The sequence below is a fragment of the Carcharhinus amblyrhynchos genome, chromosome 11, assembly GCF_965287045.1.
Source record: "Carcharhinus amblyrhynchos chromosome 11, sCarAmb.v2.hapA, whole genome shotgun sequence".
NCBI lineage: Eukaryota > Metazoa > Chordata > Chondrichthyes > Carcharhiniformes > Carcharhinidae > Carcharhinus > Carcharhinus amblyrhynchos.
Genome location: NC_137334.1, coordinates 4,181,619 through 4,200,135, shown reverse-complemented (window position 1 = coordinate 4,200,135; position 18,517 = coordinate 4,181,619). Strand labels below are relative to the sequence as shown.

The window sequence follows — 18,517 nt, the reverse complement described above, 5'->3', positions numbered from 1 at the left end:
CTCTGGGTAAAAAAAGCTTCTCACATTCATAGAACATAGAACATTACAGTGCAGAACAGGCCCTTCGGCCCACGATGTTGCGCCGACCAGTTACAAAAACAATGACCCACTAGCCTATACCAATCCCTTTTCGTCCATAAACCTATCCAGAGATCTCTTAAACGCCCCCAAACTAGACGCATTTACAACTGCAGCAGGCAGGGCATTCCAATCCCTCACCATTCCAATTCCCTCCCACTAACCTCCTGCCCTACACCTATGTCCCTTCGTATCTGACTCTTTAATCAAGGGGAACAGCTGCTCCCTGTTCACTCTATCCTTGCCACCTCAATTAAGTCGCCTCCTCAGTCTTCTCTGCTCCAATGAAAACACCACAAGCATACACAACCTCTCTTCATAACTTCAATGTTCCATCCCAGGCATCTGGAAAACCCCCTCCAGTGCAATCACATCCTATCTATAATGTGGTGACTGGAACTGCAGCTGTGGCCTCACTAAAGTTCTACACAGCTCCAACACGACTTCCCTGCTTTTGTAGATTATGCCTCCATTGATAAAGGCAAGTGTCCCACGTGCCTTTTTCACCAACCTACTAACGCCTTCAGACAAACACACCAAGTTCCCTTTTGTTCCACAGAACTTCCTACCATTCACTGAGTACCTCCTTGTCAAATTACTCCTTCCAAACTGTATCACTTCAAGGTTAAATTCCACCTGCCACTCATCTGCCTATTTGACCACTCCATTTATATCTTCTTGCAGCCCAAGACATTGCCTCACTGTTAACCACCCAGTCTTGGTGTCATTTCCTCTCCCTGGACCCAGAGTCAGAGGAAAATTATAGCATCCTCACAGCAGGTGTGGTTAGAATTTAATTGCCAACACTAACCTTGGGATCGAATCTAAAATCGACCTTAATTATTTTTCCATGCAAGATCTGTCTTTCCTTCAAAAAAATTGGTCTACATTTAAATTAGGCTGGTCTAATTTAACAACCACAGCAATCAGCCATCCTCATTCTGTAAATTAGACCCCAACTCTGGCTGGAATTCTCTGATGTGGGAATGCTGGCGTTGGACTGGCGTAAACACAGTAAAAAGTCTGACAACACCAGGTTTTAGTCCAACCGATTTATTTGATAATAGACTCACAAGCTTTCGGGGTTAGTCCCTTCGTCAGGTGAATGTCATTCACCTGACGAAGGGACAGGAAAATCCCGGTCGTTAGTGAAATCGGAGATTTGGGCCATCTCCACAAAAGCTGCCAGATCTGCTGAGTTTACCCAGCGTTGTGTTTTTAATCTTTTGCTTATTGTGTAAAATACACTGAAGAGTGAAGTTTGCCAAGTAGTTGCGTAATCATTACAGCGTATGGAGCAAAAGGTTAGAATCATAGAAACATGACAGTACAGAAAGAGGCCATTCGGCCCATCGAGTCTGCACCAATCACAATCCCAGCCCTGCCCAGGTTACTCCCAGTCCGCCTGAGGAGTCACAGTTTACAAACAGATGAACAAGGAATAGTAGAGCATTCCGCCCTTCAAATCTGCTTCACCATCCAACAGGGCTATCGGATTGTGTCTCCACATTCCACGTACCCCCGACCCCTTTGAAACTGCAAGCCTTCAGCTACAATCATGTCCTCCCTGTGCAATAGGCCACGTGACTATCAGAATAATAAAAAAGTAGATGATGGGGATGTTCACTTGCCTGTCAAACAATTGCTTCAAGATCAGAATGAGAGAGTAAGGATGTGACATACTTGAAGGGGAGGTCATGGCAAAAGTGGTTTAATGCTGGGCTATTAATCCAGAAACTCAGTTAATGCTCTGGGGACCCAGGCTGGAATCCTGCCACAGCAGATGTCGGAATTTAAATTCAATATTTAAAAAAAAATCTGGAATTAAGAATCTAAAGATGAAACCATTGTTGATTGTCAGAAAAAGGTTTGCTAATGCCCTTTTAGGGAAGGAAATCTGCCATCTTTGCCTTGGCTGGCCTACATGTGATGCCACAGCAGTGTGTTTGACTCTCAATTGCCCTCAGGCCACTAGGGATGGGCAAAATAAATGCTCGTCAGCCAGCGACAGCCACGTCCCACACACAAAAAAAACCATCACCGGCAGAACACAAAAGCTTTGCAAAGAAGAATGGTGCAGGCTCAGCTGGAGTAACAGCAGAATCAAGGGCACTTAATGAGCTATGATACAGGACGAGGAGGGTAGTAAAAACTCAGAGCGAAATAGAGCAGGAAAAAAAAAATAAGGCAACTTAAAAAATTTGTACTTGTACAACACATCATTGACACATTCAATGTCTTAAAGCTCTTCGCAGCTAATGAAATGACAGTAGAAACAAAAAGCACAGACAGGGAGTTAAGGATTGCCCAAGTCTAAGAATAACACATTGCGTACCTATAACTGTAGAGGCAGTTTTCACCATAACTAGAACTGAGGCTCTGCTTGTGACGGCAGGACACGTCCGTATTTGGGCCGTCGGATTCTCGCTTGACCTTGGCTGGAGGCGGTCCATGAAATACCACTGAAAGAAAATAAGTTGACTTTTGTAACTCTAGCTGCAGAAACTGACAGATGTAACACGAAGATAGAAAAGTGATGAATCCATCCCAACTAGAAGGTGATTGGACATTAAAGGACATCTATAATTGTGGTGGCGCATTGACTGTAAACGGAACTGTGTTATTTATATGCAATAAACGTTGAGAGATTTTTTTTTGCAGGTGTGGGGAAAAGAATTGGAAAAAAAATGGATCCCCATAAATCATAGAATCCCGAGAAGGAAACCTATCAATCCCAACCAGGCCCTATCCCCATAATCCCACATACTTACCCTGCAAGCACCCCCCAAACACTAAAGGGGCAATTTAGCATGGCCAATAAACCTAAGCCGCACATCTTTGGAGCGTGGGAGGAAACTGGAGCACCCGGAGGAAATCCATGCAGACATGGAGGAGAATGTGTAACCTCCACACAGTGGCCAAAACCGGGAATCAAACCCGGGTCCCTGGTGCTGCGAGGCAGCAGTGCTAACCACTGCGCCACCCCAACTTGAAATACAGAGGATGAGTCTGCAATGGTCAGATTTCACTAATCAATAACATTCCACAATATTTAAGTACATATCCTTAAATATCAGTATAAATCTACATTCTCTGAATACTTAGTCATATTTCACTTTGTTTTTACAAACACTAAATGACTATCCACAAAATTAAGCAGATAACATATGAATTCTCTTATTGTAGTGTATCAGATTCACTAACCAGACAAGGCAGATCTAACTATTGCACTCCAAAGCTCAAAGTTTACTGCGAAGAAATATTTTCAGAGAGAGAGAGAGTGAATGGTTTATAGATGGAGGCTGTTCAAAACAAAAGGCCAGACGTTAACTTTCCCACAAGGTGTGAGGGTCAATGATCTTTCCAAGCTTGAATTTCACTCCCCAGAGAGAGATTCCAAACCTTCCCAGGGAATGAGAGCTGTTTTTTTTTAAAATCACCTACAACACTAGGAATATCACTCAAACCTAAGAAGAACAAGTCATACAATTTATTTCCTAGACTTAATTACCAAATGCAGGAGAAAATTTAATAATACAAAGATGAAAAATGCAGGCATTAAAATGTGCGTGGCTAATATGCTTCATGTTTCCTGGAGATGGAATTGTAACTGTGGTGTATTCTGGTATGCATACATAAACTACCACTGTGGAAATAAGATAGAAACATATTGATCTATATCATCCACATATCTCTATTTCCCAAAAAACTATATGTTGGCACAGCAGTTAGCACTGTTACCCCACAGTATCAGGGGTCTGAGTTCAATTCCTGGCTTGAGTCACTGTCTATACAAAGTTTGCACATTCCCCGCGCCTGCGTGGGTTTCTCTGGGTGCTCCGGTTTCCTCCCACAGTCCGAAAGACGTGCTGGTTAGGTACATTGGCCATGCTAAATTCTCCCTCAGTGTACCCAAACAGGTGCCGGAGTGTGGCGACTAGGGGAGTTTCATAGTAACTTCATTGCTGTGTTAATGTAAGCCTACGTGTGACAGAAGTAAAATAATTAATAGACTTTAAACCTTAAAACAATGATTAAATGTATCCACAAAGAACTGCAGCCCGGAACTAGCCAGCATCACCTGCAGGATCTACAATTACCTACGGTATAAACCTTTGGTATTTGGAGATGCCTATCAGCAAAAGGCCACGGTTATCTTTTTCAAAGTTTCTGGCACAAAACAAACTTGGTGCCAGAGCCAAACCTTCACCAAAGAACACCACCAATGCATGTCAACATCGGCTAAATCAATTCTAAACATCAAGCGAGCTGTGGATGGCCACAGCCAGACCCAGAGAACAAACTACACGATAGGCTTTGGCTCTGGACTAATTGCTTCCATCCATCTTTCCGAAGCAGATGATGCAAGAGTTCACCAAGGGACGTCTTCCCCACAGACAAATAAGCCGATAAGCTTCACAAACACAGCTGGTGGCTGACTGCAGGAATTCAACTGTACAAATAAAATCTACTTATAATTATCAGGAAAAATTATCTGCCTTGTAATTACATACACCTGTGGCAGGTAACGTACAAATTTCGTTCCAAGTTGAGGAAAACTACAACTTGCATTTTTAAACCAACTGGACTCTCTGAATATGGTGGCACAGAAACCACATCACTTCATGTTACAAAAAGTTGCTGGAAAATCTCAGCAAGTCTGACGGCATCTCTGGGGAGAGAGAATAGGAGCCAATGTTTTGAGTCCAGATCAGCCTTCATCAGAGCTGACTCAAAATGTTGGCTGTAATCTCTCTCTACAGAGGCTGTCAGACCCGCTGAGATTTTCCAGCATCTTTTTTTGTTTCAGACTCCAGCATCCGCAGTATTTTGTTTCGAATCGCTTTACGTTACCCCCACTTCACTATCCAAAAACATCATTTTCTGTGAGTGAACAGGGTACAGATAACGAGATGAATAACCAACTTGTTTAATGTGTGTGGTGCACCACATAAGGACAGAGCTACTGCTGTACTTTCTCAAGTGCCTTATGCTTTGCTGCCTTTTAGTCACCACGTAGTTGTGTCAATGTTGCACCTTTTGTTTTGCAGTCACTGTGGGTAGAATGTGACATTTGTACAGTCTGTCTGTCTTTTGGTAATAGCACATTTCACCACTACAGACATCAGCAGCAATGAAAAGCTAAAAGGATTGCTTACCAATTATTGTGCTCTTATATTTGTTTAGCTCCTGCTGTAGCATCACACTTCAGCAAATTAAAGACCATTAGCATGCGCTTTACAAGCCATGTTTCATGTCCAGCCTAATACTTGCTGTTAATTAACACGGACTGAGATGAAGGGCAAACTTAGCATTAATCGTTTCTTAGCTAACAAACATTCAAATTCACTAGCCTCAAACCACAATCTTCAAGGCAAGAAAGTTCTAAATTTCTTCTACCTTGCATGCCATAAATATATCAGGAGCTAGTTATATCAGCTTGCATTTAGAATCATAGAAACCTACGGTGCAGAAAGAGGCCCTTCGGCCCATCGAGTCTGCACCGAGCAATCCCACCCAGGCCCTAACCCCATATCCCTACATATTTTACCCACTAATCCCTCTAACCTGTGCATCCCTGGACGCTAAGGGACAATTTCTTAGCATGGCCAATCAACCTAATCCACACATCTTTGGACTGCGGGAGGAAACCGGAGCACCCGGAGAAAACCCACGCAGACACGAGGAGAATGTGCAAACTTCACACAGACAGCAACCCGATCCAGGAATCGAACCCGGGACCCTGGAGCTGTGAAGCAGCAGTGCTAACCACTGTGCTACCATGCAGCCCACGGCTACCTTCTTGTGAAGCCATTGTAAATGGCTTCACAAGAAGGTAACCTCAAGATAGAGGATAAGGCAATGGGATAGAAAACTTATAGGTTTATGGTTGAGTGGAAAGGAGAGAGAAAGAGAAAGAAAGATTCATGGAGGGAATTCAGGGCTTAGAGCATTGACAACTGAAGACAATGATGAGAGTTACAGAAGAGGTGGATGGTCAGCAGGTCAGAGTTAAGGAGGGTTGGAGGAGCTTACAGTGATAAAGGAGTGGTGAAGCCATGGAGGGGTCTTGAACAAAAAGGATGAAAGTTTTAAATGGAGGCATTTGGGGACTGGGAGTCATTATAGGTCAGCAAGTGCAGGGATCATGAGTGGGTGGGACTGTGGGAGAGGGTGACGTTTTCAACTAGCTTCAGTTGATTGGAAGACAGGGAGATTGGCTAGTAGAGTGTTGGAATAGTTGAAGTGCAAAAAAAGCACAAGCAAAGTGGTGATCTCAGTCGTATACGGGCTGAAGCAGGGGTAGAGACAGGCATTATTACAGATGTGAAACTAGAGGGTCAATAGAGAGCGGCGTCCCTATTCTGCTCAAAATACATCAATTACAGAATTACTCTTGTGCATTTAGTTCTGTATTCAGTGTTGTCTATGTATGCTTACGTCATTCAAACATTACTAAATCAGCACAACTTCTGAATTACCAAGAAACACAGGCCAGCTCAAACCCAAAACTGTGGTTTCTGGGTGAATATATGATTTAAAGTGGACTCAGTGAGCATTCATTCTCTTTTTGATACCAGTGCCCTCGTAGGCAATTGCAAAACCAAAATTTTCACTGTACAACCAGTAGACTATTCACTTCCAAAACCAAACATCACCTATTTTATTCAACAAAAACCCACTTTTACACCACGTTCGCCATGGTGGTTCGTCAAGGCCCGATTTTGCGTGGTGTTATTTTCTCAGCTTTGCGAGTGGGACACAGGCACAGGCACGCACAGCAGTGGCCAATGCACCTAACCTGTACATCGTGACTGTGGGAGGAAACTGGAGCACCCAGTGAAAACCCACGCAAACACAGAGAATGTGCAAACTCCACACAGACCAAGGCCAGAATTGAATCCAGGTCCCTGATGCTGTGAGAGCAGCAGTGCCAAGCACTGTGCCACCGTGCTGCCCCTGTATATCTTATTACTATCATTTTCAGACACAAGTGTACTGTTGAGGAAGTGCCAGGGTCAGAATTAGAAGTTGCTAATCATATGGCTTAGATTAGAAGAACATTTATATCTATATCAATCTATTCTGTGCCTCCGGCCATCTCAAATTATCAATAAAGCATTAAATCAGAGAGAGATGGCTATCACCCAAACCACAACAATGCTTTATCTGAAAGCTACAAGCTGAGCGGAATTTTCCTGCTGCTGCTTAAATATTGGCACAGTTTCACGGCAATAGCCTTAACTCTTCACCTACATAAATGATGGGTACAAACAGCAAGTGGCCATACACACAATACAAACATGAAAATTCAAGGCAGCTCTGCAAGACATCATGTACATGAACATAGAACACTACAGCACAAACAGGCCCTTCGGCCCACAAGTTGCACTGATCATATCCCTACCTACCAGGCCTATCTATAACCCTCAATCCCATTAAATCCCATGTACTCATCCAGAAGTCTCTTAAAAGACCCCAACAAGTTCGCCCCCACCCCCACCGACGGCACCAATTCCACTCACCCACCAGCCTCTGAGTGAAAAACTTACCCCTGACATCTCCTCTGTACCTACTCCCCAGCACCTTAAACCTGTGACCTCTCGTAGCGACCATTTCAGCCCTGGGAAATAGCCTGAGAATCCACCCGATCTTTACCTCGTCAGTTTTTTTTGTGTGCTGTTTACACTAATATTGTGTGGGACCTAAGATTCATTAAACAAAATACCTTTCTCGTTCCAACACACAGAGGTTTTGAGAGTGGCCTAGTACTTTGTGTCGTTGTGTGTGCTTAATCCTGGACCAGCAGACGGGCACCACAACAGCTCGGTGACTATCACTGCTAGCTGTGCAGATACATGGATTTGGGCCAGTGTCTGTGGGAGTTTGCACATTCTCCCTGTGGTTGCGTGGGTTTCCTCCGGGCGCTCCGGTTTCCTCCCACATCCCCAAAGATGTGCTCTTAGGCTGATTGGTGTACCAAATTGACCCTAAACTATTCTCCCCTGAATCTGGCTACATTAGGGGTACCATTCACATACACACGGGGCAGAGTAGGTGTAGGAAAATGCTTTGTTGAAACGGCGGTGCGGGCTTGTTGGGCCGAAGGGCCTGTTTCCCGTGCTGGGTTGTTCTTTGTACACAGCATGTTCATCCATGTTACCCCACAGTTCCACCACTTGTATAAAATCCACACAGACTCGTGCACTGGAGCACATTTACCAGCACAAGCCTACTGCACCAGGGACTCTAGGGTTGCAGAAGGATAGATAGGTTTTCATGAACAATGAGTACTTGCCAGGCATCCATTTCTAGAGCACTCTGCCAACTATCAAAAATGGAACTTGTATTCCATCACCATATAACCCTATAAACTAAATTAAAGCAGGTCTTAGCTGCATTGAATTTGAACTTGACACACAGTTAATACCAAAAGATCACTTTCACACTGTAAAAATAAGGTTCAAGTGAATCCCACAGGTCCTGAGGGATTGGAGGATTGTGATGTTGAAGAGCAGTCTAACCTGCCTCGAACACACTGCAAACTTCAGAAATCTGACTTAACAGGCTACATTTTTAGCCAACAACTCCAGTGCTTAGTTACATGCTGCACACAGACATGTCTGGATGGCAGCCAACAAAATATATTTTAAGCAGAGATGATTTCATAGAACAGAATTCAGCCTAAGAGATGTAGCCTTTTCCTGCATTCTTTCGATATAAAACTTTCTGGTGAACCCCTGGCAAATCTTACTGTACTTAATATAAAGAAAAAACACATAAGGTTTTTAAAAGAACCATTATCTCTCTGGTGTGGCTGTTAAGCAGCGGCTTCCAGGGTGCTGAGCAGGGCGGCACGTAGCACAGTGGTTAGCACTGCTGCTTCACAGCTCCAGGGACCTGGGTTCGATTCCTGGCTCGGGTCACTGTCTGTGTGGGGATTGCACATTCTCCTCGTGTCTGCCCGAGTTTCCTCTGGGTGCTCCGGTTTCCTCCCACAGTCCAAAGATGTGTAGGTTAAGTTGATTGGCCATGCTAAAATTGTCCCGAGATGCATTGGTTAGAGGGATTGGTGGGTAAATATGTAGGGATATGGGGGGCGGGGGGTAGTTCCTGGGTGAGACTTGGACCGAATGGCCTCTCTCTGTACGGTAGGGTTTCTATGATGATTCTAGGCTGATCGAAAGGTCCTGTTTACAATGCAATTGCAAGGCTTCCCTTCCGATCAGAATCTGTAATGGAAGTTGGCTTTTAATGTTTCATTAAAACTAATTGAGTGCTATACAATGAATCAAAGCCAGGCTCTCCAGGTTACCAGCACTGCTTCAAACTGATGATCATCTGACTTCCAAGTACTCCACAAATGATGGGAATGAAATGTTGAGTGTGTTGGGGGTGGGGGGAATAAATCCCTTATTCCACAGGGAGTATTCAACACAAAATAAGCTTCAACTTAGTTAAAACGTCAACGTGCTTCTCATAAAATTGAGAGAGATAGCATTGTTGCTTAGGCAAAATCTGCTTCAACAGCACATTGTGCTGGAAGAATGCCATTTCATATCAAGTAGCTTTATCCATTGTTTGACAGCACTTTGAGAGATTTGGAGTGGCAGTATTACTTTCTTGCATAAAACAGGTTTTGGGAAGTGAACAACAAAGATTCTTCTCACCTAGTAGCAACTGGATGTGGGGGGGGGGGGCGCGGTGGTGGTGGTTCAATGAAAAGAGACATTTGCATCCCAATTATTGTCAATAAACATGCATATCCTCTCCCATTGCTTCACTCAACAACTCTGTGAAGGTCACTATTTATAAGCAAATAGGGCTATTATTGCACTGCACCGTGCTTCTGGGTTTTGTGCAAAGGAACTTTATCACTGACATCGGTTTTGGGATGGGCTTCTGGACAAAGTAACACATTCCCACCTGTTCCCACAGCTTCCCCTGTGGCTCTGAGATGGGCCCTTGGGAATTATACAGAAGTCACGGGCAACACCTAACAGCTGATAACAGCATCAAATCCATGGTGTGCTGTCAGAGTCACAGCTCCAATCTACAATGTGATTCCAATAAACAGCACGCTCACAGAGGGTCAGTTTGCCTGATTCCCCAGGCGGTTACAGTATTGCAAAAGGAGGAATATTCCTGAGTGAAACAGGCTGGCTGCAAGTCACTCCTGCATCAGTGACAAATTCAGAAGGCAAGAAAAGCACACTTTTGACAAATCATCGCATTTGATATAGTTCGGGTTAAAGAAAACCCAAATTAGATCAGGACAAAAGTCAATGCAGAAACACCACAGCATCAAAGCAAAAACATACAGCCTTTTGCAGTCTGAAAGCACAATTAACCAGAGATAGTAGAAAAGGCAGCCCAGTATAATACTGCATAAAGCTTTAACTGTATTTCTCGCATTACTAGTGATCGTACTTCATGGAGTTTTTCCCACTGGAAGTTGGATATCCTAAAAGGTCACGAGAGGCACTAGTTAAGTGCAAGTCTTTTTCAATTACTGCCGTGACTGTTCCATTGTGGTAAGCTTCACCACATTAAAAAGGAAACAACACACACACACACACACACACACACACAGGCAGCTATCCAAAGCCAGAGACAATCACAATGACTAATAGCATCTAAAGCTGCCATCGGCTGGTCAAGTTTCAGTAACGATTCTCGATCAACCAGATAATATTAGAGAACCACTCCTGTTGGAGAAATGGGCAGGGTCTCCAGGGTTTAGGTAAAACAAAAAAGGCAGATTAAAAGTTGCGGTTAGTTTATGTCAGTATGCCCGCAAAGGGTTAAACACTAACCGCTCATTGGATCATTATAAATCTGAACAGACAGGAGAAGCCCCCTGGCTTTGTGCCAACCCCTCCTCTCGGCACCCAAAATATTGAGCTATTCACGAGCCTGTTACAAGAGTCTACCATTATCCAGGAGCCAGCCAAAAATGCAAGGACGTAAAGGAAAACAAATCTCAGCTTCACTGAAGTCTATTTATACGGGTTTAAGTCATTGGAAGATTTCACAGGACCTGAATCCCAGCTAAATCTAATCACTTTTGACAGTTTTCTAAACCGTGATATAAAGGAAAAGGTGGTTAAATGTTCATAAACTGGTATATGCTAGGATAGCGAAAGGGCAGTGACAAGTTCATAAACCACAGCAGCTAAAACCAAGACAATGTTATCCCCAGTGATCTATATTTGAAATATATACCCACATATTGTTGCTTCTTCCAGAAACTAGAGTGTTGATTAGTCACTTGGCATTTATATGGCACAAAGATTCATCTGTTCCTCACTACTTTTCATTTCACCTTGCAATTGTAATTCCCACTGGGTGTCGCAAGTTTGGGATTCGCTACAACAAACAGAAAATGCTGGAAAATTTCAGCAGGTCTGACAGCATCCGTGGGGGAGGGAATCAAGCTCATGTTTCAAGTCTGGATGACCAAACGCTGATGAAGGGTTGAAACGTTGGTCTCTTCTCCCTTCACAGATGCTGTAGGACCTGCTGAAATTTTTCAGCATTTTCTGTTTTGGTTTCAGATTCCAGCATCCGCCAACCTAACTCTTCAAATAAGGTTAACCTCAACAGTACCTCCCACATAATAAGATATATAACTGGGTTTCTAATATTCCAATAAAAAAACTGAAATAATAATTTAATCATTGATTAAACTGTGAATAAGACCATCAAATTTTAAAAAAAATCTGAAAATAATTTAGTAAACAGTGTTAAGACAAACATTACAAATACAGCTCTGCATTATATTATTTCCATGCCTGGATAACATCCCACTACACCTTCCCCCGACTATTTATAGCTGACTAACACTCGCGGGGGGCGAAATACAAGCGAATTAATTGAGACCCCCCTTCCCCCTACGAATAAAGGGTTAAATCTAAAACTTAGGCTACTTCCAAGGCAGCAAGGAAAAGGTTACCCCAGCACAGTAATTGCATTAAGACAGCCACCATATCAAAACCAGTAAACAACCCCTGTTAAAAAAATACTTACAATTAACCGACTGAAAATCTGGTACAAACTGTTCATCTTCTTCGGGAACTTGGGCTACAGGAGAGAGAGAATAAAAAGATTTCTAAGATTTTTCCCAATCACGTCTACATTTTGTCTCTTATTGCTAAAGACAAAAATCTGTAGTTTCAGGCTTAAGAGATTATGTATTTTTTTAAAAAAAGAAAATCACGCCTAACTTACCCTCTGCAAGCCACGCTTCTTGCAACAAGCTCAAATCTTGAAATAGTTCTGGGAAAGGTGAAACAGATTAGGAGGTAAGAACGATAGGCAGAGTATCGAATGCGAAAAGTAACCATTGGATCCAGACCAAAAAGATACATTTACCTTCAGAATCGTGAGCGAGGTCGGTCTCCACAAATTTCCTTTTTCTCTCGTTCAGTTGTCGGCCGCGAAGTTCATCCACGCGTGTTTTCTGCCCAATAAATCCACGTAGGAAAAATTGAGAGAACTTAAAACACGAACACACACAAAAATAAAACCCTAGCGCATTTAAACCCCCCCCCAAAAAAAATATTGAAAACACAGAATAAAAAGGTGCAACTTTCTTAATAATGGTGAATTCTAAACACAACACCGTCAAAAGGAAAGTGGAGGTTTGTTCTATTTCGCTCACCGGTACGCTGTGCCCCACAAAAGGAACTTGCTGGTCGTAAAATCCGTCCATTTTGTAGCTGATCTTCTCTTAAAAGTCCTGCTGCAAACCATTAACATGGACTCGCAAGAGTGGGGTGAGGTTTCTCTCTCTCTTTTTATTATTTGGCTTCCCTTTGCTCTGCAGCAACTCCTGAGAGAGAGGCAAGAGAAAAATTATGAATGGGGGGGGGGGGGGGGGGAGAGAAGGAAAGCTGACGACAAGTAGGAAGGAGCGTAACGGGATCCGAGCGCCCCATTCACAAAAAAAAACACTCATTCACTCACTCACTCAGCTGAGCCCACCGCCTCCCCACACACTGCAAACAACAACTCGCTTTCCCCCCCCAGCGGCCAAGGCAGCCGCCCCTCTGCTCACCTCCCAAATGAAATAGATAACAAAAAAAAATACCCTTGCACAAAAATCACTTCGACGGGCACCACTCTCCAGAGACGTGTTAGGAGAAAATGGCGAACATTTGCAACACAAGCTCTCATTAGCAGCATCTATGTTTAGTTTTGAGAAGCAACACTTTAACCCCTCCCTCCTACCCATTCTGTTTAAATAAAAACATCCACTTTATTTCAATCAGCCCTGCACCATCAAATATCTCTTCTCTTTACCTGTGAAAGCCCTGGCGTCGTGTTTACTCAAGGGTTTCGTTCCCAAAAACATACACTTTCTAGCAATTAAAAGAAACACCACTCACTTGCACTCCCAAATCGCCGCTCTGAAAAAAAAAGTTGAATGGGTTTTTTTTTGCTCAGTTTCAGTGAATGCGACTTCTCTCCCCCGCCCCCTCCAGAGGCTCGCCCGCACCACCGATTGGTCTGTCTGCCCGTCAATCAGAGTGCCAGCCCTTCCATTGGTCCGCGCGGCAACACCGGGCCAGCCAATGGGCGGACGGCGTTGGAGTATCCGCAGCTCGGATTGGCCAAAGGCTGCGAACTCGATACATGTATATACACAATGGGCCGGGCCGGCCAATCAGAGAGCGGGGCGTGCCCCTCTGATTGATAACTGGCCCTGGGTTTTCATTCACCAAAATCTGCTCAGTGAGTGAGTGAGTGCGCCATTGAGAAAGAACAAGGTACCGCGGTGAGAGCTAATACCGTGTAAGGTCACAAATAACTTCAGATAGCCAAAATCCTGCTCACTTGCAGCAACCCCAATCTCTCCCTACTGTCACAAAAATAGACAGATGGTGAGAGCCAACACTTGGCTCAAGAAATATTCACAGTGGTCAGCACTGCTGCCTCCGAGCTCCAGGGACCCGGGTTCGATTCCCAGCTTGGGTCACCGTCTGTTGTAGAGTTTGCACATTCTCCCCGTGTCTGCGTGGGTTCCCTCCAGGTGCTCCAGTTTCCTCCCATAGTCCAAAAGATGTGCTGGTTAGGTGCATTGGTCATGCTTAAATTCTCCCTCAGTGTACCCGAACAGGTGCCAGAGTGTGGTGACTAGGGGATTTTCACAGTTGCTTAATTACAACCTACTTGTGACACTCAGCTCAAGAAATATTCACGGTGATATAGTGTTTAGCACTGCTGCCTCACAGCTCCAGGGACCCAGGTTCGATTCCCAGCTTGGGTCACTGTCTGTGTGGAGTTTGCATGTTCTTCCAGTGTCTGCATGGGTTCCCTCCAGGTGCTCTGGTTTCCCGTCCCCCCCCCATAGTCTGAAAGACATACTGGTTAGATGCATTGGCCATGCGAAATTCTCCCTCAGTGTACCTGAACAGGCGCCAGAGTGTGTTGACTAGAGAATTTTCACAGTTACTTCATTATAACCTACTTGTGACACTCAGCTCGAGAAATATTCATGGTGGCACAGTGGTTAGCACTGCTGCCTCACAGCGACAGGGGCCCAGGTTTGATTCCCAGCTTGTGTCACTGTCAGTGTGGAGTTTGCACGTTCTCCCAGTGTCTGTGTGGGTTCCCTCTGGGTGTTCCGGTTTCCTCCCACAGTTCGAAAGACATGCTGGTTAGGTGCATTGGCCATGCAAAATTCTCCCTTAGTGTACCCAAACAGGTGCCAGAGTGTGGCGACTAGAGGATTTTCACAGTTACTTCATTGCAACCTACTTGTGACACTCAGCTGAAGAAATATTCATGGTGGTACAGTGATTATCACTGCTGCCTCACAGCAACAGGGACCTGGGTTTAATTGCTGTTTGTGTGCACATTCTCCCCGTGTCTGTGTGGGTTCCCTCAGGGTGCTTCAGTTTCCTCCCACAGTCTGAAAGAGTTGCTGGTTAGGTGCATTGGCCATGGTAAATTGTTCCTCAGTGTAACCCAAACATGTGCGCAACTGGGGGATTTTCACAGTAACTTCATTTCAGTGTTAATGTAAGCCCACTTGTGACACTAATAAACTTAAATATTCACTGCAGTTTGATGCGTTGTTGTCACATTTAATAGTGTACAGTAAAAAGTAGTGTCTCTTGCATGCTATACAGAGCATAACGTACATGGAGAAGGAAAGATTGCAGATGTAGTGTTACAGACTTAGCTAGGCGTGTGGAGAAAGATCAATTTAATATAAGGTAGGGTCCATTTAAAAGTCTGACGGCAGCAGGGGAGAAGCTATTCTTGAGTCATTTGGTACGTGACCTCAGACTTTTATACTTGTTGGTACCTTCCTTTAAGAAGTGCGAATTAGCAGATTAAACTTTCTGTTTTGGTGACTGTGAAAACGTCATTTTTAACGTTAGTATTTTTTTCAGTCTACAGATTTTGCATTCCTGCTCTTAGACAATCAAAGATCTACGCTTAATGCAACCAGATGCTTAATGCAGTTACAAAAGTAGATTTTGGGTCTGCCCCGTCCACTCTTCAGCTGTGTAACTCCCAGAGTGGAAGTTATTTCCATACCCCCGCCACCAATTTTGCATGTGCCGGTGAGATTTTCAGGAGCTGGCGAGGGGGAGACAACTGCGGGCGCTCTCTCTCCCCAGCTGCACACTTGTCGATGATGTAAAGGGGGGAATTGGGGTGGGTGTGTCCCATTAGAAATGGTAAAATCTCAAACACAACCAGCCAATGAAGCAGAGAGGATTCTTAAATCCCTCATTAGTTAATTCAGCAATTCCCCATACTAAAAAAAACACATTTCCACCCTCTCCTGCCATTGTGCTGTGTTCCCTTGTGGAGTGATCTTCAACAAGAAAAACATTCGTAAGCTGCCAGCTCTCTGTTTGTATCTGTGTATCGCGGGTCTCTAACTAAAATTACACCGATATCAGCGTCAAATATGCCACTGGAAGCCGGTTTTGTCCCTCCTGTACAGCTGGGTCTTCCAAACATGAAGGTTTGATTGTAGATTGATGCCCTTTCGATTCCACTGTAACAGCTGGAGCCCATACAGTGTAAACAAAAAGGCAAAGCACAGAGAGAGAGAGAAAAAAAATCTCTTGTAGCTGCCGGAGAACTGAAACAAAAGCAGAGAATAGAGGAAACAATTTGCAATCAGCCTGCATTGGTTCACGTGTCAACTTCTCTTGTTCCCCCCACAGATGTTGACAGACGTGCTGAGTGTTTGCAGCTTCTTCCTCCTCTTGTTTGACGCCCATACAGATCTTAAAGGGGGTGGATAACTTCATTGGAAATATATGTTGGGCGACACAAAACGCGTTGCCAACGAGGCAGCTCTTTTTTTTAAAAAAATAAAAGTATATACCTTGTTGTATGGAACATCTATGCCAATTTCGTGTCCCACATATAGCAATGACTAGACAATCTGTAATGACAATACTGGCTCAGTGGGTTAAGCCACCAGAGAATTCTTGCAGCAAAAACAGAAAATGCTGGAAAATCTCAGCAGGCCTGACAGTATCTGTGGAGAGAGCATAGAACCACACTCCATTTGAGTCTAACTATTCTCTCTCCTTAGATGCGGTCAAACCTGATGAAATTTTCCAGCATTTTTGTTTGAGATTCCTCCACCCCCAGTATTTTGTCTTTATTTGAGGTAAAACTTGCTCTCCTTCAAAAGTCTTCATCAGTTTTGGGCGCCGCACCTGCGCAAGGATATTTTGGCCCTGGAGGGAGTGCAGAGGAGGTTTACTAGGCTGATACCGGAGTTGAGGGGGTTGAGCTATGAGGAGAGGCTGAATAAACTAGGCTTGTACTCGTTAGAGTTTAGAAGAATGAGGGGAGATCTCATTGAGACGTATAAGATGATGAATGGGATGGATAGGATAGAGGTGGAGAGACTCTTCCCGCTCAAAAAAGACAGTAGGACTAGGGGGCACAGCCTCAAGATAAAGGGGAGGCGGTTTAGAACGGAGTTGAGGAGGAACTTCTTCACTCAAAGGGTGGTGAATCTCTGGAATTCTCTGCCCGTTGAAGTGGTGGAGGCTGCCTCGCTAAATATTTTTAAGAAGCGGGTTGATGGGTTCTTGATAAGAGAGGGGATTAAGGGTTATGGGGAGAGGGCGGGAAAGTGGAACTGAGCCACAACAGATCAGCCATGATCTTATTGAATGGCGGGGCAGGCTCGAAGGGCTAGATGGCCTACTCCTGCTCCTATTTCTTATGTTCTTATGTTAATGGACAATCCCCGGTGTTGAAAACCAATTGTTTTGGTGGATGTTGACTGTACAGCCTTGAACATTGGCAGCTAGAGTAGGCAGCAGCTTGTTGACTGGAGTAGCTGCCCTCTCTTTCCACCTTCTCCCCTGTTGTTTAGAAGATTTTGACACCGTTTTCAATGATGCGTTGCTATTTTGGTCGTGATTCATCATCTGTGTGCCTTTGTTGATGGAACAGATCTCCACTGAGGATATGAGATTGCCTTTGAAACGTGCCTTTTGGCTTCCATGTGAGCAGGCTGCCTGAGTAAAGTATCTGTCTGAGCAATTTTGAATTTACTATTGTGAAATATGCTCCATCTATTGGCCTGTGAGATAGTCACGGCTTATAAAATCCATACAGAGTAGAAGAGGCCATTTGGCCCATCGAGTCTACCAGACCCAGGCCCATTCTCTTCTTGCCCTATACTCATAACTTAGCCATGGTAAATGTGTGGGATTAAATTTTATTTATTATTGTCACATTAACGTGCGATGAAGTTACTGTGGAAATCCCCTGGTTGCCGCACTCTGGCACCTGTTCGGGTACGCTGCACGGCCAATGCACCTAGCCAGCACGTCTTTCAGACTTTGGGAGGAAACCAGAGCACCCGGGGGAAATCCAAGCATACATAGGGAGAAGTGTGCAGGGTCCACATTGACAATGACCCAAGCCTAGAATTGAACCCTGGCAGCAGTGCTAACCACTGTGCTGTCCATCTGACAAATGGGACACTAAGGGCAACTTAGCAAGGCCAGTCTAGCTAACCTGCACATCTTTGGACTCTTAAATTATCTGTGTCTTGGAGGAGAATCATGTTTGTTCTTCTGGCCTCCTATTTAAATCGTTAGATCCTTCTAAAAGAAAGCTGAAGATATTCTTCTGGGATCTTGTTGTGGTGACTGGAGGGACATTTTCCAGCACTTTAGTTTATTTATTATTGTCACAAGTCGCCTTACATTAACACTGCAATGAAGTTACTGTGAAAGTCCCCTAGGCGCCACACTCCAGCGCTTCTTCGGGCATACTGAGGGGGAATGTAGCATGGCCAATGCACATCTTTCAGACTGTGGGAGGAAACTGGAGCACGCGGAGAGAGAACGTGCAGAATCCACACAGACAGTGACCCAAACCGGGAATCGAACCTGGGTCTCTGGCGCGAGGCAGCCGTGCCACCCTATTTTGTTTT

General features: G+C 44.3%; 1 protein-coding gene across 2 annotated transcripts in view; it reads right to left on the bottom strand.

Moving 5' to 3' along the window:
- LOC145349857 (ETS translocation variant 5-like) overlaps positions 1-13,509 on the bottom strand; it is a 33,843-nt gene extending 20,334 nt beyond the window's left edge. The window contains exons 1-6 of one of the 2 annotated variants that reach the window (XM_080198454.1): positions 13,470-13,509; positions 12,743-12,913; positions 12,454-12,541; positions 12,310-12,357; positions 12,109-12,162; positions 2,414-2,540 (exon numbers count right to left, since the gene is read on the bottom strand). In XM_080198454.1, coding sequence (XP_080054580.1) covers positions 2,414-2,540; positions 12,109-12,162; positions 12,310-12,357; positions 12,454-12,541; positions 12,743-12,793 — 368 coding nt within the window. In that variant the 5' untranslated portion in view covers positions 12,794-12,913; positions 13,470-13,509. Of the gene's footprint in view, positions 1-2,413; positions 2,541-12,108; positions 12,163-12,309; positions 12,358-12,453; positions 12,542-12,742; positions 12,914-13,383 lie in introns of both variants that reach the window. The other variant, XM_080198453.1, reaches the window with a different exon arrangement.
- Positions 13,510-18,517: the final 5,008 nt, after the last annotated feature.